This window comes from Pyrus communis, chromosome 2 (genome assembly GCF_963583255.1).
Source record: "Pyrus communis chromosome 2, drPyrComm1.1, whole genome shotgun sequence".
Classification (NCBI taxonomy): domain Eukaryota; kingdom Viridiplantae; phylum Streptophyta; class Magnoliopsida; order Rosales; family Rosaceae; genus Pyrus; species Pyrus communis.
The window spans coordinates 5,569,613-5,591,379 of record NC_084804.1 but is presented as its reverse complement, the minus strand read 5'-3'; the positions used below and the strand labels follow the sequence as shown (position 1 = coordinate 5,591,379).

The window sequence follows — 21,767 nt, the reverse complement described above, 5'->3', positions numbered from 1 at the left end:
TATGCATGTTTAGGTCATAAGTAATTAGGAGAACTACTTAAGATGACGGCGGAATCCAGTGCTTTCTGAATTTGATTTCTACTCTTTAAAATTAAACTCGTTTTTATTAAATTATATCATAAATCAATCTTCTCAAAACTTTACTTTTAAATAATTAATTGAGATTTGGTTTAATATGAATTATTTAATAATCTCTGTGAAGAATGATTTTACTAGAGCCATCTATACTACAATATCTTGTTACTCTTGCAAGTATTATAAATGTTTTTAACCCTTTTAAGCGTGGTAAAGATCCTATCCACAATTAACGTCTTCTTTTTTGAGGCAATTTAAGTAGCTCTTAATTACCACTTAGTAATACGGATTAATGGTATTTCTCAATAATTCTCTACCTATTTTGTTGATGCGAATCCCTTTGCGAATACAGGCCATTCTCAACCGTGCGAGAATGTTTGGGTGCATTGTATCGCTACAGTAGCCTCCCCGGACCGATCATAATTTTTTGCCCGTTAGAGTTAGATTGTCTACTTATCATTTTGAAAATAAATAAACCCCTCTAGTTACATTGTAAGAAATAAAGTTAATTGAGAAAGAAAGTTGTGGTGATATCAATAAAAGTAAAATACTACGTACTTCAAAACAGATTTATAGACAACATTTAATTGTAAATCACATCTCTAATAAGCAAGCTGATAAAACTAAACAGCACTAATCACACACATAAACAATTAAATCTCCACACACAAAACATACCCTTTCTTAACTAGCAGGAGGTGCAGAGGCATTGCTACCATTTCCAGCGTCTAAGCCGGCGTCCCTCGTGGCCACCCTTGCAGCTTGAACCTTCTTCAACTCATTGTTTGTGCCGCCCTCCAGCCTCCTCTCTTCGGAGTCCTTTGCCGTGTCATAAGACGCGTGCAATCCGAAGATGAAGTAGTAAACCAAGATGATCAGAGTCCACACTCCAAACCTTATGAATGAGGCGTGATCGATTGACCCGAGCAGGAAAATGTTGATGGCAATTGAAAGAGATGGCAACCATGGCACCAGGGGCACTCCCCAGAGCTTCGGACTCCTTGCTTGGGGGACAAGTAACCAAATCCCTAAAGTACCCAAGAACCAAAGCGGCGCGGTTACCACGTAGGCAGTCCAATCATCTGTTCTGCTCCAATAGACAGAGGTGGCAATTGAAGAGCTAATTATGATGAAAAGGAAGGCAACGAACTTGTTTCTGTTGGCCTGAGTTGTGACGCCGCTGACATAGTAGCGGCGAACAAGGAGAGCGATGGCAACAAGGCTGAAGATGAACAGAGTGGAGATGGAGAGAAGGTTGGCCAGAATGTCAAGGCTCGTGAAGAAGGCAATGATTGCGGTGGCTGCAAGCATGGTGACCGTGGCATTGACAGGAGTACCGGTTTTGAAATCAACTTGCGCAAACCATGGCGGCACCATGTGGGTTCGGGCAATATGAGTGAGGTACCGCGCCTGTCCAACTGCCCCAACAAGCAGCACGCTTGTCATGCCTTTCAATGCACCCGCTGCCACAACGTACTTGGCCCATCCCATACCAACATCTTCAAACGCAACCGAAAATGGAGCTTGTTTGTCGATTTGGCCATACGGCTGCATAAGGCATAATGTCACTGCAAGCAAGCAATAGAGCACTGTGGTAATCACCATTGAGCCGACAAGACCAATTGGGATGTCCTTTGCAGGATTCTTGGTCTCCTCTGCCATGGTTGAAACAGCATCAAATCCAACGTACGCAAAGAATAGAACAGCTGAAGCTTGAAATACACCGCGAGGGCCAAAGTGGGAGAAATCGCGGTAGTTATTGATATCTGCTTTGGTGAGGCCAGCGACGACGATGAAGAGAATGACAATGATGTGGACAATCGAGGCAATGTAGTTGAGACGAGACGAGCCCTTTGTGCTGAGGACTGCAAGGCAGCAGATACCGATAATGACAACGACAGCAATGGGATCGAGGTACTTGTAGTCCTCTGGGAAACCGTGGGCTATGATGCGGAAATCATTGGTGTCGCTGCGGTTGCAGAGGGTGGTGAAGTAGGATGTCCAAGAACGGGCAACGGCTGCGCCACCTATGACGTACTCGAGGAGGATGTTGCCTGCTGCAATGAAGGCCACGAAGTCCCCAAGCTCCACCCTAAGGTAGGCAAATGAGCCACCTGAAAAATCAAATTCAATCTAAGTATATTAGGAGGGAACCTAATTAACTTTTAACTTTTAATCTTGTGAAAGTGTAGCGACACAAATCAACAAATTACTATTTTAATTACTTCGGAATATTAGAATAGACGTAGCAAGATGGAATCAACAACTATTATTTTTTATAGAAGCGATACTGGAGCAGAGAAAGTAAGGGATTCAAACTCGAAACTTTGATGCTTTTAACTGAGATGTGACAAGCTTGTTACTAATTATTATTTACTATGAAGTAAATCATCAATTGAATGAAAAAAAACGCAATGGCAATGCTTGAATTGAACTCATGTGTGAAAATTCATGTATCCAAAATTTGAAATAAAACAATTTGTTAGTACCTAATCAACCAGATAATACTATAATTAAGTAGGAGTGGGCATAAAAACCGCCACACCGGAACAAAAACCGAACATAACCGTTTCAAATGGTTCCGGTCCAGTTTGGAAATATTAAGAACCGAAGGAACCAAACCAAACCGTTTTTAATATAAATTATTATTTTATTATAAATAAGACATTTTTCCAAGACAACCATGTGCATAAGCCCAATATTTTTCTTCACTTCTCTCCCCCTCCTTTGTTGTTTTATCACTTTTCTCCCCCTCCTTTGTTGTTCTCCATTCTTTTCCAGTATATTATGCATTATGTGCATTTTAGTTTTAGTTTGAGATCTATACTTTGGTCTTGATATGAGATTTTCTATCTTTTGATTTATATTTATATATGCACACTTTCTATCCTTCGGTCACAAATTTTGTAGATCTAGTAGTGGAAACTCAAATTTACTTGAATTTGTAGTTGAAATATGTGTTTGGTATTAGAAGTATAAAATTAGAAAAAACATATATATAATTTTGGTTAGAACTATAAACCGGTATAAACCGAACCGGAACCATCATGAACCGAACCGTACGATTTTAGTAATAAATTTAAGCATTACCGCACCGTTGAAATTTTCCTTTTTCGTTTCCATTTTGTGGTAGAATTAGGACGAACCGAGCTATACCCACCCCTATAATTAAGTATAAATCTTGAAAGATTGAAAAAAAAAAAGTCAAAATCTTGGACAGGTGGTGGGGGCAGAGTTGAAGACAGACGCAGGCCTCCACTTGACTTTACATTTTAGAAGGTAAACAAAAAATCCGGAAGAAACGATGAAAAAATCAATCTAGCAAGTAGCAAAAGAATGTGGCCAAGCAAAGGTGTGCTTCCTGCCAGATTTCCCCCCATCACCATCTATTCTCTTATCCACACATTTTCTCACACACGTTTCTCAAATTTATGCAAAAATCAAATGAATTGAAAAAAATTAATAATAATAACTTAATAAGGCTTTGTGTAAGATAAAAATATATGAGTGAATAACACTTCAACCCTTCCTATTCCTCAGTCCCCTCTTATTTGAACAATCTCAACTAAGTTATCTTTATATATATAAATAAATAAATAAATAAATAAAAGTGATAAGAGACTAAAAAAGAAAGAAATTTGGAGGAAGAAAATCATCAACGTAATTAAAAGGAATTCCTTAGACGTAATCATTTGGCAATTTAGACTTTTTTTTTTTTTGTACATGTAACTAAAGTATCTTTAGAATATTCAAAAGGAATTCCTAAACGTAATCATTTGATAATTTGATAATGTTGCATCTTCACCTAAAATCATTCTTAGTAATTTATTTTTTTAGTACATCGATATATTTTTACATTAAAGGAGAGAGAAAATTCGACTAAATTACACAATTGACAATCTAATTTGATATGAAATTTGTCATCCACGAGATTCGAACTTAAGACCTCTCATTTCCAAGTAAAAAGGAATATCACCAGACTATAGTATGGAGTGACATCATTCCTAATAATTAAAGTTGTATAAAACCTCAAGTCATACATCCTATGAAATAATTCAATTGTCAGATATTAATCAAAAGCATGTTTATGATTTAGTTAATCAAAGGCATGTATATGAAATAATTCAATTGGAAAGTATTAATCAAAGGCACGTTTAGCTTTTTATTTATCAAAAATATATGTTTTCTAAATAAATAAAAGATCTAGTTATTTGGATGCAGTTAATCCTTTGTTATCAAAAGCACTCTCAATCATGTCCTAACAATAACATACTAAATTTCACGCAAACAACTTAAGAACACACTTTTGAAAGGAAGCATTTGTTGGCACTCACCGAGGTGAAGTAAATAGGGGAAAAAGGAGCAAGTGGAATACAAATTTTTATTTTTAGTCCTATTAACAATCCTCTTTCAGAAAATATTTGAACCAAAGCTAAAGCATACAGAATCTTATGGAAGTGTATATAAAATGACTGCAAACGTTTTTTGTAAAAATATTTTTAGAATTAATCCTTAATAAAAATGCAAGTGAAACTTATAAAAGCATTTGAAGTGTTTCCCACAAGAAGCACACAAAACCAGTATTTCTTATAGAAAGCACTTCAAGTGTTTTCTTGTAAGAAATACTTCAAGTATTTTAGAACTCAAAAACATATTTCTAAAAAAGCTTTATATTATTTAAAACGGCTTCCAAAGGGAACCTATAACCCTTAAAATGTCAGCATTACTTTATAACGGGCAATAAAATAAAATTATGGTGTATTATTATTAAATTATATATCGATTTGGGATAGGCAACATTTATGATGGATGGGTAACCGCAGTTATTTACTCATAACCGTTTATATTCATACACGTATAACCGTTTACCCGTTGGGTAATTGTATAAACGGTTAAACTCATACCCATAACCGTTTATAAACGGTTAACCATACCCACAACTGTATACACATTTAATCATAACCGTTTACCCATTTAACCATAACCATTTACTTGTTTACCCATTTTAAACCCGTTTATCCTTTTTTTTTTACCAATTTACCCATTTTTCACCTGTTTACCTGTTTTTTTTTAACAACTTGAAAATTACAAAAAAAAAATTCGTTTTCTGACAATTAAACACCGTTATAGGTACATTTTAGTATGCATTTCCCTATTTTAATCATTTAGGTTCTCATACAATTCTAATAATTGAAATAATAGTTTATGAATGATATTTTTCTGCTACACCCAAGTAAATCTTTAATTATAATCCATATGATAACAAAGTAAAACTTCTAAAAACAAACATTTTTCTACACTAATACCAGTACTTTCTGTTGACTGCAAGATAGATCATAAGCTTCAAGTCAGCTCTTTGATCTTTCTCCTTGTTGGATTCTTATGCTTCAAACTTTTTGTATATGAAAAGTTTAGCAACAAATACAAAAACACGTTATAACCGTTAAAAATATTATAAATTTTACATATATTAAATTAAATGGGTAAATAGATATCCGTTATAATAGCGGACAATACTCATAACCGATGGATACCCGTTATAACTACAGGTAATACCCATAACTGTCCATTTAAATTTCACAAATAAACGGTTATACCCATAACCGTTTGTTCGTCTAAACGGTTACCCATAACCGTAACCGTAAACTTTAAATAAATAGATAACCGCGATTACCCGAATCCATGGATATTTTGCTGATCCCTGATATCGATCCTTTTTTGTGGTGTGAAAATCAAACATCAAAGCCTAGGCTACATGCACATATTGCTACAAATATTTTAAACGTTTATGGTTGAAACAAGATGATAAATATGTGGGCAAAGGCTAATTTAAATAAAAATATTTAAAAATGCTCGAATATTTAGTAAGTGTGTTGGTATAGCCGTACCTGCAACAGGAATCTCAACGGCGAACTCGGTGTAACAGAAAACAGAGAGCAAGGCGGAGACGCCCGAGACGACGTACGACAGCACGACGGCGGGGCCCGCGTGCTCTCTCGCCTCCAGTCCCGTGAGCACGAATATTCCCGCGCCGATGACAGCTCCGAGTCCGAACCAGATGAGGTCCCACCAGCTGAGCGTCTTCTTCATCTCGTGATGACTCCGCGCCTTCACCTCCACCAGCTCCGTGTTGTCCGCCGACCGGGTCAGGACCCGATCCACGAACCGGCCGGGCGTCTGCTTCAACGCATTGACGTAGTTGCCCCAGCTCTGAAACGACTCCTCGGGGAGAAAATCGTCCCTTCTGTACGTGCAGCCTCTCCGCCGTATCCCCTCATCGTCTCCTCCGCCGCCCGCTAGCATCTGTAAAAATTCAAACTCAAAATTTTCAGAAAAATGGAATTTATCAAAGAAAATAAATAAATAAAACCACAATATGATCCAGAGAGACTAAATTCAGTACCCTTAGTTTCTGTTTGGTTGCCGAGAAAGCTGAGGAAAATGATTCGATCCGTAACCGTACGTCTGAATTCGGCTTTTATGTACGAACAAAAAGCGATTATTCCAATATCTGCATATTTATATATTATTTTAGAGAGAGAGATAGAGTGAGCTTCCGTTTTTCCGAACCCTTCTACAAAAACACGAAATATATCGTTTATGTTCTGATCACAATAAAAATTTTCCCAATTATCCTTACTCGTGTTCAGAGCTGTTGCAAACTGGCCAACGACGGGATCTGAACCGTTGATTTTTTGTGTGAGAGATTCACTGCATCAACTGTTTTTAGTACCATACAACAAACGATTTCCAACCGTTTTAGATTCATTGAATCTCAGGCTTCATCGATAGTCACATGTTATTTGTGAAGATTGTGAGCTGTTGGTTTGGTGAATCTCCGGGTGAGATTCACTTTATTTTACGTACGTGAGTAACCGACGTTATGTGTTAAGGTGATTACGAGCTGTTTGTTTGATAAATTTTAGACGAGGTTACTGGAAATATTTTAAATATTTAATTTTCTAAATTTGATAGTTTTCAGATATTTAATTTAATCAAACGACTAAAATTATTATAACTTTTTAAAGGGTCATCGTTTGATCAAATTTCAACAGTCCGAATTAATTGATTGGTGGGCTTTGAAAGGAGAGTTTGAAACTTTTTTGTACATTTTTCTTTTATTTCTCTTACCATTACAACAACCTATCATATTATGTTCTTCAAAATATATTTTTTCGTGCAAAATCTATTATAATTCGTATTTAAACACTTCTAATCAACTATTTAAAACCTAATTAACAAAACTAAATTTTTGTTGTTTTTTGTTTATGCCTTACCTGTCACATCCCAGCCCGGGACATATCACTTCATGGGCCCGCTCCACCACCGTAGCACAATATTGTCCGTTTTGGGTCCCAACCATGCCCTCACGTCCGCTTTGGGCATCAACCATGCCATCACGGTTTTGTTTTTGGGAATTCACACGAGAACTTCCCAGTGGGTCACCCATCATGGGAGTGCTCTCGTGCGCTACTCGCTTAACTTCGGAGTTCCCATGGAACCCGAAGCCAGTAAGCTCCCAAAAGGCCTCGTGATAGGTAGGGATGAAAATATACATATAAGGATCACTCCCCTGGGCGATGTGGGATGTTACAATCCACCCCCCCTTAGGAGCCCGACATCCTCATCGACACACACAACCAGGGTTAGGCTCTGATACCAAATTGTCACATCCCGGCTTGGGAGAACCACTTCCCGGGCCCGCTCCACCACCGTAGCACGATATTGTCCGCTTTGGGCCCCAACCACGCCCTCACGGTTTTGTTTTTGGGAACTCACACGAGAACTTCCCAGTGGGTCACCCATCATGGGAGTGCTCTCACGCGCTACTTGCTTAACTTCGGAGTTCCCATGGAACCCGAAGCCAGTGAGCTCCCAAAAGGCCTCGTGATAGATAGGGATGGGAATATACATATAAGGATCACTCCCCTGGGCAATGTGGAATGTCACATTACCTACAGGTGATTTTAACATCTCTAATTTTTTTTTAAAAATTAAAAAACATACGTTGAATATACATTTTAACATCTCTATATTTTTTTACGTTTCGGGGTAAATATTCTACCAAATGTACACTTGTAGCTCAATAAATCGTAAATCTACTTCCAAATAAATTATAAAGGCTTCCTTAATGCTCACGGAAATATTTCGAGAAAATAGAAAATTTTCATTTTTTACAAAAAAAAACGTGTATTAACAATCACAGTTTTTAGTCGATTTTGCAAATTCGTACATATATCACCGTTCAATCTATTTATTTTCACCTTTGCCTCACTTGCGAAGTTTTTAAAATTAAAGTGAGACTTTCCGTTGAAATTCTTGAGTGCAAAACCCCATTTGACTATGTTTTGGGTATCATTATTGTATTCTTTACTTATTTTTTTAGTTTTCGGCTTAAATATTCTACTAAATATAGATTTGTTTTTCAAGAAACTGTAAACCTGCTTCCAAATTCCTTAAAAAGTTTAACTTAATGCTTAGGAAAAATATTTTGTGAAATAAAATATTTGCATTTTTGTCAAAAAATATGGGTGTTGAGCGGGCTAGACACACGCAAAATAAGACAGACGTAGCTCACGCAGAACAAGGTGAACCATGACATGCAAAATAAGACGGGCTTCGTTCACACAGGCTTTTGGCATGCAAAACGATGCGAGCTCCGTTCACGAAAAACGAGGTTGGCTATGTGCACGCCCAAAAGACACGAGCTCCGTGGACGAAAAAAAAGGGAGGGCTTCTAGCTAGCAAAGCAATGCAGACTCCTCACATGTAGAACGAGGCAAACCCAGGAATGCAAGATGAGTCAAGCTCCACACATAAAAAACGAGGCGGGATACATCACGTAATCTGAGGCCAACTGAACGCTAAAAAAGATACAGTATTCTAGCACTCAAAACGAGGCGATCCTGTACACAGAAAATTAGGTGGCTTCTGGGACAAGAAACGAGGTGAGGTTAAAAACATTTGTGTGCGCCAGGTGCTGAAATGTGCCGAACTCAGGGTGTTATTTTTACAGGCCGCTTCTATTCACTCGTTACTGTTCATGCGCTACTATTCACACATTCCTAAATTTAAAGGTATTTGAACCTTTTTTTTTTTTTTTTTTTGTTAATTTTGCTTTTATCTAAGTCTAAACTACCTATTAATAAAGCTTTCTTTGTCAACCAAAAGAGGGTGAAAATATTATTTAACGAAACAAAATTTTTGCTATTTTTTTTGTTAAGCCTCACCTACATGTGATTTTAACATCTCTAATTTAAAAATAAAAATTATACACTAAATATACATTTTAACATCTCTATATTTTAAACTTATTTTTTTCTTTTCGGCATAAATATTCTACTAAATGTACACTTGTTGCTCAATAAACTTTCAATCCGCTTCCAAATACATTATAAAGATTTCCTTAATGCTCACGGAAAATATTTCGAGAAAATAAAAAATTTGCACTTTTTACAAAAAGATGTGGATGTTAACTTACAGTTTTCGGTTGGTTTTGCAAATTCGTACATAAATCACCGTTCAATCTATTTATTTTCACCTTCACCTCACTACGAAGTTTTGAAAATTAAGGTAAAACTTTCTGTTGAGATTCTTGAGTGCAAAACTTCATTTGACAATGTTTTGGGCCTCAGTACATTTTTCACTTATTTTTTTAGTTTTCGGCTTAAATATTCTACTAAATATACAATTATTGCTCAATAAACTGTAAACCTGCTTCCAAATTCCTAAAAAAATTTAACTGAATGCTTCAGAAAAATATTTTGCGGAAATAAAAAATTTACATTTTTGTCAAAAACATGGGTGTTAGGCAGGCTTGACTCATGCAAAACGAGGCGGACGTAGCTTACACAGAAAGAGGTGAACCATGGCATGCAAAACAAGGTAGGCTCTGATTATGAAAAACGAGGCGAGATATGTCACACAAATCGAAGCCCGCACTGCGCATGGAAAATGAGGCTAGCTCTGTGCAAGCTAAAATGACACAGGCTCTGTGGATGCAAAAAGGGGCAGACTTCTGACAGGCAAAACGATGCGCACTTCTCACATGCAAAACGAAGCGAACCCCATGCACAAGACAAGGCATGCTCCGTGCACGCAGAACGAGGTAAAATTCCGGGTACTCAGAAAACGAGTCTGGTTCTAAGCATGAAAAACGAGACAAGATACGCCGCACAAACCGAGGCCAGCTAAACGTAAAACTCGTAGATTCATGTTTGTATAGTGTCTATATTTGGGTAAGATATCAGTGGATACAATGTCTTTAACCGGGTCATGCACATCCCATGGCAGAGCAAATGCAATGCACATCATTGTACCTATGTATTGCTTAATTGGCTACGTGATGTTTTGGGAGAAGCGAAAAAAACACCGAGTCAAAACCAACATATATTTGAGCTGCAAGACACAAGAAATGAACAAAAATAGATTCATCATGGTGCACGGTTAAGCTTTTTAACTGGAAGTTTCACATCCCAAAAAATAGCTATATTTCAAAACTTTACAAGAACAAATTAAGGGAACCAGTAAGATGCTGCTCTAGCCACAAGGACGGTAAAAAGAATGAATGTAACGCTTTAAACTACAAAAGTAAGAAAATCAAATGGAAAAGTGAAAAAAAATATATGAACAACGTAGCGTCGGAAAATGCGGCAATTACCATTCCAGGACGGATGCAGTCTTTCACTGAAACTATGTGAATAGAGTTACAACGTCTCTACGGTATCCTCTCACAATTAGAAGTCTCGGCACATTCTCCACCAACAAATCCATGTATTCCATGTAGAAATATGCCGGGTGGTTGGCTGGCGGTGGAGGTAAGCTCACAAGCACAACTGCAGCCATTCTCGAGTATCTGAGTATTGTCGAGTTCAGCTTCAGCGTGGTGTAAAGAAACTTCTCCACCTGCTGCTCATCCACGAAAACTTGCCTCCCGTCAGCCATCAGAGGGGTCCCTTGTTTCTCAGCTGTTGCCTTCATGTTAGCCATGTAATCAGCTATCCGCTGCTGAGCACCAGTGTACGCCTCCATGGATTCATCTTGAGGAGAAGCACCGTCTGCTTGCACGTCCCATGATTTCATTGTTACAACAATCACTTCAGCATGCATCCGAAGATCATACAGAAACTTCTTGACATCAGCCTTGAGCCCCTCCGCATCAGTATCCTCCTCCGCGATGCAGAAAACCTGGATTTTGCAACTCTCAAAGCTTTCCTTCGTGAGGAGGAGTTGAGAGAGAAGAAGCATGAGACCCCCATCTCTCACTATCCAATACAAGTCAATGGTACCATATTGCCTCTGATACTCATTAGGCCACTCGTCAAGACCCTTGACAATAACAACAGCCTTGTTCGCAACAATGCAATCATTAATTATTTCAACGAAAGTGGCTGGAATTTCCGTTAAGTTTTCACGACGCCATATCTCAGGATACCGCATCACCACAATGTTTGGCTTGAGGTTTCCAAGACCCATTGTCTGGACAATGCCCCGAAATCCTTCAGACACACTGGGGGCCACGACAATCTCAGCTACACCTTCACAATTCTTGTAGTCAAGGTAGGTAGCAAGCTGTTTGCATGCAGTCTTAGCATCTTCAGCACATTCACGGTAATCACCGTCCATAATAGCGAAAAAGATGGACATTCCCCTGCCCTTCTTCTTCATACAGTTGGCAAAGTCAGCAAGTTTGGGATGGCAGGGTACATTATCTGGCAGCTTCCCCCATGGCCGGCAGAATATCAATGGGATGGGGTACCAATTCTTTGGGTGCACCTGGTTTGCTGCATGCATAGTGAAAAGATGAATAAGAAAAAGTTAAAGTATACTCGCATGCAAGCACAAACCATTGGATTAGCACGCACTTCCTCCAAACCATCAGGATGCCCCCGGCAACCACACCACATAAACACGCTCTCAAATTAAAATTTTCACCTAGAAAGGTAAAACTTTAGATGTACACGTACCTCCTAGAGATCGTAGACTGCGGAGAGCCAGTTGGAAATATGCACTCTTGAAACCATCACCCCAATCCCCAGCCTTGCCCTTGATGCTCACATAATAATAAATAAGGCTTGCCAGGGCTAGAGACACAATAGTGAATGTCCAGGAGATCAAGAACATGATCACTGTATACAAAAAGAAAACACAGATGATTAATATAACGTGAAAAAAAAATCGAATTTAACCTACTTACATCACGCATAAGCATGCACATATGGCTACAATAACTTGCAGTACGACAGTAACAGAATCATGCCACTGTCAGATGCTAATCCATTTAATCAATCTTAACAGTGACGAGTATATAGGATCCATTAGTTTAACAATCCCCAAAGCTAGGTGGGCTGGAAATTTCCAACTAAATTCAACAGCTGACAGTTGATTTCCCTACCTATGCTTTTACTGTCTTTCTTAGCGCATCTATAAAGATAGATCATAATGTTAAAAATCAGAGTACAAAATAAATATAATAGGTATAGTATACCTATACAAAGTGAGGCTCCAAGAAGAGAGAGGCTCCAGTGGTGAAATTTCCACCGAGGACGCCAACTGGGAGCATCTAGAAGATCCAGAAGGAAGCAAGATAAGTTCACACCCGCATAACACAGAAGGAAAAACATAGTTATAGTTGGTGTGATTAGATCCAGGTTCCCAATAACGACACACCCGATACAGAGGAGCGCTGTAAACAAGGTAGCAATGTGAGGCTCATTCCCCTCTGAAACCCGGAAGTAGTTAAGAACAGGTAAAATGTCATCATTGGCTATGGCTGCAAGGAGACGGGGGGCACCAGTCAGGCTTTGAAGAGCAGCACCTAAGGTTGAAAGAATTATTCCAATGTAAATGAATACTGGGAAAGGCCAAGCTATTGTAGCCGAAAGTAGCCTGCAGAGAAACTCCAGTTTCAGCAGAAACAAACGATGAACAAAGTACATTAATTTGCCAATGCAAAATTCTATTTGACACATACGCAGGAAAATAATTAACTAGACAGAAACTCCCAACTTTTAGAACTCAGTTAACACAATATAGATAATATAATAAATAAGTGGCCATGGAAGAAACTCCAAATCAACGGATTTAGCTGTTCTAACCCCTGAAGAGTTAAGAACAAACAAACAAAAACAAAAGGAACTTCCAGACCAGAGACTAGTTAGACATCATCTCAAACAGATCTTCTCAGTACTTACCCTCTAACAAGTACAAACCTAGGAATTACATTATCCTTTTATTAGGTGTTGAAAAATTCAGCACAAAGAAAGACGTTTTTTCTAGGTTTTTAAGAAAGAACAGCCACTGACAAAAGAGGGGGAACTTAAAAAGTTTAGTAAAAGATTTCTTTCACCTGTCTCCGTCCTTATGTTAAAGAACTGCCAGTCTTTCTTTCCAAATTTGGATTTTTTGTTAAAAGTTGATGAGCAAAAATGAATATTGCAAAATAGATGATTCCTAGATGTCTAGTTTGCCACATGATTAACAGAGGTGGTCATTTCCACACATAAATGAGAATAGAAAGGCAAAAAACAAATAAATTATACAACCTCAGGCAACTTTAAATTAATATAGTTAAAATGAGAAAGAAAAGATAGGTTAGTGCCTCAAGGAAGGACTATTAGAGAATTTGTATACCTGTCAGTCAAAAGCTTCTCCCTGGTTGCAAGGGCTCCAAATAGTAACACAGAGACCAGATACATTGCCGTAGTTGTAAGAGTTGCAGCCAGTGTTCCAATAGGAATTGAACGCTGAGTATCTTTTAGTGAGGCTGACCGATTTGAACCTGCCATAATTCCTGTCACAGCAGGGAAAAAGAGGCCGACCATTGCACTGGAAACAAAAATTAATAGCAAAGTTAAAAAAGCAATAGAAAATTTATATCCGCCCAAAATTCATAACCAACAAATCAAATAAATTGCCATACAAACATACAGCTAGTATATAAAATAATAGCCCTTCACCAAAAAGGAAAATAATAGTAGACAATTACAAGTTTAAAGAAATAGATTGATGAAACCGTGATTTTAAAAGAATGTCCTCAATAATCATAAAAAGAATCCTAATATTTGCATATTTATAAGTTTAACTCACACCAGCAAAATAGTCAAACTACTAAAGTTCAAAAGATTAATGCCATGACTAACTTGAAATTCCAGGATACTTTTCCGTCAGGATCAGGGATTCCATTGTTATTGGTCTTCTGATAATCTGAGCTCCAGTTTTCTTTAAAAGAGTTCAAACTCAAGCCCGTGACCCCATCTGTAACAGATATTACAAGAAATATTATCCATTTACCCCCACCAAAACCAAAGCCAACAAGTATAAAAGAATACATTTGACGGGAACATATATGTAAAAAGTCCAGTTACTATAATATAATGCGATGGCCGACTTGATCTAAACTGCACACCTGTGTAAAAGTAAGCTAATCTTTAAGATACTGGTCCAGGCATGCAGCCTTTGACCACTAAAATGAAAAAAAATAAAAAATAATAACAGTATCCAACTAGATCTGAGTAACAACATCCGAAGATATTTCTTTCAGTATATTTGTTCTTGGATGGGGGCAGCGTTGCTTAGATTATTGACCTTGTTTCGTGCTTTCAGCTGAGGTTGTCATACTAGCTTACTTGTATTTTCTTTTATTTCTAAACCTAAGTTTTTGTTTTTAGTAAAACTATTATTGTTGTTAATATTGCTATCATTATTATTGCAAATAATATTATCTCTAACATTGTAGTAGTAATAACAATAAACAACAAGCTGACAACAACACAACACTGAAGGTTCACAATATTACTTATGTATGAAATCAAGCCTACGTATTATGACCCCAGAATTAAATACACCATTAATAACAGTAGACAAATTACATAGACAAAATATCAAGTACATGCAAAAACATATAACATATTGATAAGTGCCAGTTCCTGAAAGAAAGTTAAAGCTTCACTAACCTACAGGGTGATTCTTCCTCGCCAAAGCAATCCCGATATATATGCAGAACAGCGAGAATAAAACAGGTATGAGGAAAGCAGGTGCAACCCGATTGATCATTTTCACACCACCAAACACAATAAAGCACAAAAGAATAGTCACAACTATCCCATAGATTTGTAGGTCATGTGAACTCGGAGTTTGTATTTGAATTGATGTTCCATTAACTCTTGTGGTCTCTGTGTTGACAACATGAAAAAGGGAACAAGAAATTACATACAATTTCAAATATTAGAAACAAGTTCTTGGTTTTTATTTTCTTTAACCTGAATTTTTTTTGGTAATTATACCAATTCCCAGCAAAACATTTCAAAGAAAAAAGGTTCTACTATTTTTTGTTGTTGACAAGAAACGATCGAACTTAAAACAGCAGAAAGATTTACAAACAAGTGGATAAGAAGTCCACCATCTAAAAAATATAGATAACACCTCTCAAGTAGGCTAATTTACAAGAACCTAAAGTTGGACCAAATTCATTTTACAGCTGCTAACACATCCATCATTATATATGAAAGAGAATAATCCCTGAACTCATTTGAAACTAATGCCCAGAGATCTGCCCAGTATCTAATCCCAAAGTTCATCTACTCCCACTCCCTTATAATCCTCAAAAGTTGTTCTATTCGCTCCAACCAAATGTTCCAAAAGACTGCCAACACCGAACAGCCCCACAAAGCTCAAAATTCTTGACCATCAACCTCGGTTTGAAATCTTTTCCTATTTTAGGTTTAACTTTATTTTAAAAATAAAATTAAAATTAAAAAAATGTAATTCACAAATGGATTGAGGTTTTTTTCTTCTTTGTTTAAGATATAAAAATCCTTAGAAAAAACAGATCAAAATTCTAACAATCCTAGAGATAAAAGCATTACAAGCACTAGAACTTTTCCTAAAAACAAGTATAGATTTTACCACTGCCAAGCCATACAAGAATTTCAAATTTAGTCAGGCCTAAAAAATTCATAGGAAAGATATTATTGTAAATTACCTCTAAAAATCCCAGCTGCTGGTACAGCTTTCAAGAAGGTTTCAACAGCTCCCAAGACATAACTAAAATAACAAGAACATGAAAGCCCAAGGTCAGTACTCAACAACCATCCAGCACCATGCACAAAGCAATCAAAAGAATAGAACACTTTATTCAAGACTCAACTCTGCCCGTCTCAGGACAACAACCATCATGTCATTATGTCATCACAATTAAGTTAACAGTGAACACTTACAGAGATCCAGCAACAGCATTTCCTAGAAAGAAACATAATCCAATGCTAACTCCAACTTCTGGACCAAGGGCACGACCAATTAGATAGTAAGGTCCACCACCCTAGAAGTAAAATGAATACAAGAAGAATTCATTATCCCTTCTTTCACAAACCTATTTGGTGAAACATAAACTAACTCATAAAATACCGTGTCACAGTACTCAAGGGAAAGAACCATAATTCAACATGCATTACCTGATATGTGAATATAACACAGTTCAATAACATATAAAGCACAGGGTTAGCGATTCTTTGAAAGTAAGAATAAGAGTCTCTTATGATTGAATCCAAATTGTAGACACACAATCATGTAACAATCTAAAATGGTATCACAATCCAGTTTCCAACTTTTAAGAGTCACTAAAACATTGCTCTGGTATTTTATGACAGGGTGACGACATTCTTAAAATACCGTCTAATATTTCTCTAGTCTGTCTTATCATATAAATATTATGTACCTTCATAGCACCATTGGTTGCAATTGCACTCAATGATATTGAAGTCAGGAAAGTACACAAGCCACAGAAGAAAACCAAGAGTAGTGACTCAGCTATGCCAGCCATACCAACAATCCTGTCATTTTTACATGTTCAGATATAATATCAGTAGCTTTTTTATATAAATAAATAAATCAAAAACATATATATCCGTAAGAACATGACTGGTCTAGAAGGAAAGGAAGCATGATGCACTCAATCATTTGAAAAGCCATAAAAACGAAAGATACAGAAATAAAAGCAATAATCATCAGATTTGTTTCGCATGCAATTTCCCAGTTCTATTAAGCCTAACAAAGAGCTTTAGAACGAGGTAGAAGCATGCCAGAGAAAAGGTCATTTTTATATATTGTTCATGCATCTTGCAAACAGCTTGAGAAATAGAATAAAATAGTTGCATATCAAAGAAAGATGAACCTCAAGCAATTAAGAATTACCAAGAAAAGCGGATATAGTAGATAATTCCCAATATGTTTTGAAGGCATGGCACAAATACACCCATCATTGTTCCCAATTTGAGATCACTTGGCTGCATGGTGATGCACATCAAAAGATACAGAAAAACATCAGAAATTCGGAACTGCAGTTCCAACTTTCAAGAAAGCATAACTCAAAAGGGGTAAAAGGCATACGCTACAAGTAACTATACATCTACGCCAGCATCCTTATGATTTCTTAACCACACCTACTTTCAAAGTAATGACAAAATGACAAAAATAGTTGCACTGTTTTACCTTGTAATTTACTCTATTGAATCCAAGCAAGCAATGAGATAAAGAAGGGACTTATGCAAGATACAGCAGGATTTTCAATAAAGTACCATACCTTTGGTCGCCCCTGAGTGATAGCAATATCTTCACCATCTCTAGGACTTGACGGTGCTGCAGTCTGCTCATCTGTCATACTGTAGCAATCATGAAACAAATAATTACCAGCCAATCAGCAACAAAAGTTATACCAAACATAAGTAAATAGCCTTCGTATCAAGTAAATTCTCCAAAATCAAACATGGGGGGAGAAAACCGCCAAAATATTTATTCTCTCATCCTTACATCCTTTCTCAGAAAGAGATTACACAGAAAACAGAAACCACATATCAAAAACGATAACTTTAAGAGAGAAAATAAATTAATTGTACATGTGCCTGCATCCCTCTGAATGCCTAGATGTGTATATGTGTGTGTGTGTGTGTGTGTGTGTGTGTGTGTGTGTGTGTGTGTGTGTGTGTATTGGTCAATTAAAATTATGTTCCAAGGGCACCAGAGACAGGGGTACATAAACAATATGACAAATATCGTAAAACCTAGGATACAGATATGGCAAAGCAAAGGACAAGACAGCAAAACAAAATAATATATTCAAAGTGCTTCCTCTTTTTTCATCAATGTTTTCTTTTCATGTGAGCCCTTAACATTTTAAAACTACCCGTAGGGACGTGATTTTCCTAACAATTTCAAAATCATTGTTCCTATTCACTATGTACATGCCATATTCAAGTGTCAAATTGGATACAGATTTGGAGTATCAAAAGCATGTGAATCAGATACTGCATACCTGAAACTTTTTGAGAGTATCTGCGTTTAAGGGTAACAGAACATGATATAAAAAAAACATACTAATGAGCATATCGAACTTACCTCTTCAGACCAAGAATGTTGACGAGAGAATCAAAACCAAATAGTTCCAATTTTGATTCTTTCTGGGGCCCATTGGCTTGCACATGAGTAGAAGGCCCTTCTTGTACGTTAGAACCCATGTTTTCTTGGGTGCTCACTTTTATTTTCCTGTCCCCCAATAGACATGTACAGAGATTATAAGCAAGAATAAATAAAATTATATTCCACATGTTGCTCGATCTTTTTTACATGCAATGAACAGAAACCCACCTTTCAACGTATAGGCACAAAATAAACCAAACTTACCTGAATAGGAATATCAATTTATAATTATCTTTATAGCTATATAAAACATTTTGACAAGGAAACTCGGATCTTTTTGGTTCCAAGGAATTATTGCAACAACCCATGAATAAGTTAACTCTAAATTTTCATGGACTGATGTTATGCCAAACCATAGATTAGGATACCCATGAATAATAATAAAAAATGTATAAGTGGAAAATGTGTGTACTCTTTGTCAGGAAACATGTTTATCATTAAGAAAAAAATACTGCAGAAAAGGATGGACAAGACGTCCATCAAATTACAAATTGCTTGCTTTCAACTCAAAACTCCAAACCAAAATGATTGCATTTAAAGGAAGATCCTGAAATGCTTGGTATAGATGACCAAAACAAAAATCAAACCTAATTTAGCCCCAAACTCACCCCATTTCCTCTACCCTAACATCAACTAACCTCTTATTTCATTCCAACCAAACAATCCACATAAAAACCAATAACCCACAATGCCAAATGATAATCGCATTGTGTTGGGGCCAATCCCCAACTGATCTTCACCAGCAAGGAACAACAGTTTCTAAGCTAAACCTAAACCACCCCAACAGTTTCATCAGCCCAACCCAAATTTGTGTTGTAATAGGTCAGCACTCTCCTATATCGCTTTGCAAAGACACAGCACACCACCATGGAGATCTAAACAGACATGGGCTCAAATAGACTTCTTTTCTGGAGCATGTCATCAGTACTAATGTTTCATGAACCAATAGGAAACAAAAACTGCACTTTTGATTGGGCACACCGACCTTTCACATCATCTATATGGCTCAAAACCTTGATCAATATGCAGATAACAAAATTAATGATTTACCCGACTACAATCTTTTATCGAATTGACCAAGATCTGAGGAGACAATACTCTCGGAATTCACAATCATTCAAGTTCACTCAGAAATTTATATCCCCTACAAGCAAAAACCAAAGAAGATAACTACTATACATGCCACTTGGAATTAACTTTCATATGTAGTATACAAATGTGACTTGGGCAGCGCTTTAGTGTACATTCGAATTCAGAATCCAAGCATCTTAAGAATTCCCATTATTTGAATTCAATAACTCATTCTACTTAACAATCAACATTCTGGCACATTGCACTGTGGGTTTAACTCATTTTTTATTTCGACAAGAATTCATCATAAAGAAAGCTTAAAGCATCAAAGTGAATTTGTGGGTTTAACTCATTTTCGATTTCCGACGAGAATTCATTATATACAAAGCTTCAAGCATCAAATTTTACTTGTGGGTTTAACTCATTTCCAATTTCCGACAAAACTCCATCATACACAAAGCTTAAAGCATCAAATGAACTTGTGGGTTTAACTCATTTTCCACAAAAAACCCAATAAACGCAAAGCATAACGCAACAAAATTCATTCTTTAACCACCATTCAAATCCCTAAGTCTCAGATAAAGAAAGCGAACATACTGGAGTGAAGCTTGGTGGACGGGGAGAGAAGATGAGGAAGAGGAGGAGGAGGAGGAAGGATCTATGGACGACATCTCGAGCACGGCGCGATCGTCGTCGACGACGGGGCGATACTTGCGACCCCTCTGGCCACGGAACTCCTCTTCCGCACCGGCTTCGACGTCGGCATTGTCCATTTCTGCGCCCTGTCTGGATCGATCCAATACAAACTATTCCTACAGAAACTGGATTTAGATCTGTGCGAGAAACGGATAGAAAGAAAGGATTTTTATATAATATTTGCGGGAAATTAAGAAACGATAATGTTATTGAATACTGAATGTTCAAAAGAAACGCAAAGAAAAAGAGAGAGGCGTCTTTGAATTGAAGAAACCTGGAGACGAAATCAAATGAGAGAAAAAGTTGAGAAATGAGGACGTTAAATTTTTTGGCACGGCGGTAACAGCACGCGCCTTTTAAACTCGTTCTCGCTTTCTGTAAAACCCCATTTTTTGTTGGATTTTTACGTTTTTTTTTATTTTTTATTTTTTATTTTTATCTTTCTTTCTGTAATCCGGTTTCTTTTCACTAATTATATTTTCTGTTTCTGTAATTTTGTAACAAAAATGTCGTACGATATTTATAACAAAAATGTTGCATTTATGCAAGTTGTGTGTTGCGCTGGTCGATATGAATATGATTGTCTTAGTTTAGTTTTGAATGGTAATATCAGTTGTAATAAAAATAGTACATAAGACGTTTATTTTCAATCCACCGTGTTACGAGTTTAAAGTTAAACATTGAGTACACGAAATTAGAAAACAACAAGCTCACAAATAAACTTTGGATATGATGTACACATGAGTTTAGCCTTTTTTTTTCTTTTTTTTTTTTTTAATCAAACGATAGATTTGTTAAAATAGATGTTAAATTAAGGAACGAGATTCGAACTCACACGGTGATGAAAGGGCAATACTCCTCTTCATCATTACGGTAAGGGATCACTTGCATGAGTTTAGTCAGTTAACTAGAGTTGTGTGTTTCTTCTTTTCACTCCAGTTTAAACATCCATGTTAGTTGAAAAACTTTGGCTCTTTATCTTTGCACCCGTAATTGGCCATCCTACACCATCAATATCCCTTGTATCAAAAACTAAATGAAGGAATATTAATTATATACGAAACCTAGATAAAACACTTTTTTTGGTCAAGTAAAGAAACGAGAAGTGCAACTCAAAACTGACTCACAAGTCACAACATCAGAACAAATGGAAAGGGATCCTCTCCAGATCCCTTCCACTAAATTCTCCCCATCAACTAATCCGATCCTTTGAAATTTGATCAAACAGCTAAAGTTATTATAACTTTTAAAGTAGACCCCTGTTTTTAGCTGTTGAATCGAATTTCAAGGCTCCGGATTAGTTGATAGAGAGGATTTAATGGAAGAGATTCGGAGAGGATTCCTTTCCAAAACAAACAAAGCGAGTTGGAAAATGACCCCAAAAATATCATCAATGAGAAGAGAAACAAATAATGCTAAAGTATTTCTTGTTTATTTTCCAACCAAGAGACATT

The 21,767-nt window shown here is 36.9% G+C and overlaps 2 protein-coding genes across 2 annotated transcripts; both read right to left on the bottom strand.

Moving 5' to 3' along the window:
- Window positions 1-584: 584 nt before the first annotated feature.
- On the bottom strand, window positions 585-6,826 carry LOC137726676 (cationic amino acid transporter 1-like). Its single transcript, XM_068465616.1, has 4 exons — window positions 6,716-6,826; window positions 6,479-6,586; window positions 5,964-6,378; window positions 585-2,189 (listed from the first exon to the last, which is right to left on the bottom strand). The coding sequence occupies exons 3-4, from the start codon at window positions 6,376-6,378 to the stop codon at window positions 760-762; spliced, it is 1,845 nt and encodes a 614-aa protein (XP_068321717.1). The 5' UTR covers window positions 6,479-6,586; window positions 6,716-6,826; the 3' UTR covers window positions 585-759.
- Window positions 6,827-10,518: 3,692 nt separating this feature from the next.
- LOC137726371 (cation-chloride cotransporter 1) lies at window positions 10,519-20,619 on the bottom strand. The gene is made up of 13 exons (XM_068465290.1): window positions 20,215-20,619; window positions 18,466-18,612; window positions 17,654-17,732; window positions 17,266-17,357; window positions 16,790-16,904; window positions 16,293-16,393; window positions 16,058-16,119; window positions 15,030-15,248; window positions 14,217-14,331; window positions 13,708-13,902; window positions 12,563-12,963; window positions 12,042-12,203; window positions 10,519-11,858 (listed from the first exon to the last, which is right to left on the bottom strand). The coding sequence occupies exons 1-13, from the start codon at window positions 20,388-20,390 to the stop codon at window positions 10,768-10,770; spliced, it is 2,955 nt and encodes a 984-aa protein (XP_068321391.1). The 5' UTR covers window positions 20,391-20,619; the 3' UTR covers window positions 10,519-10,767.
- Between the last annotated feature and the right edge of the window lie 1,148 nt (window positions 20,620-21,767).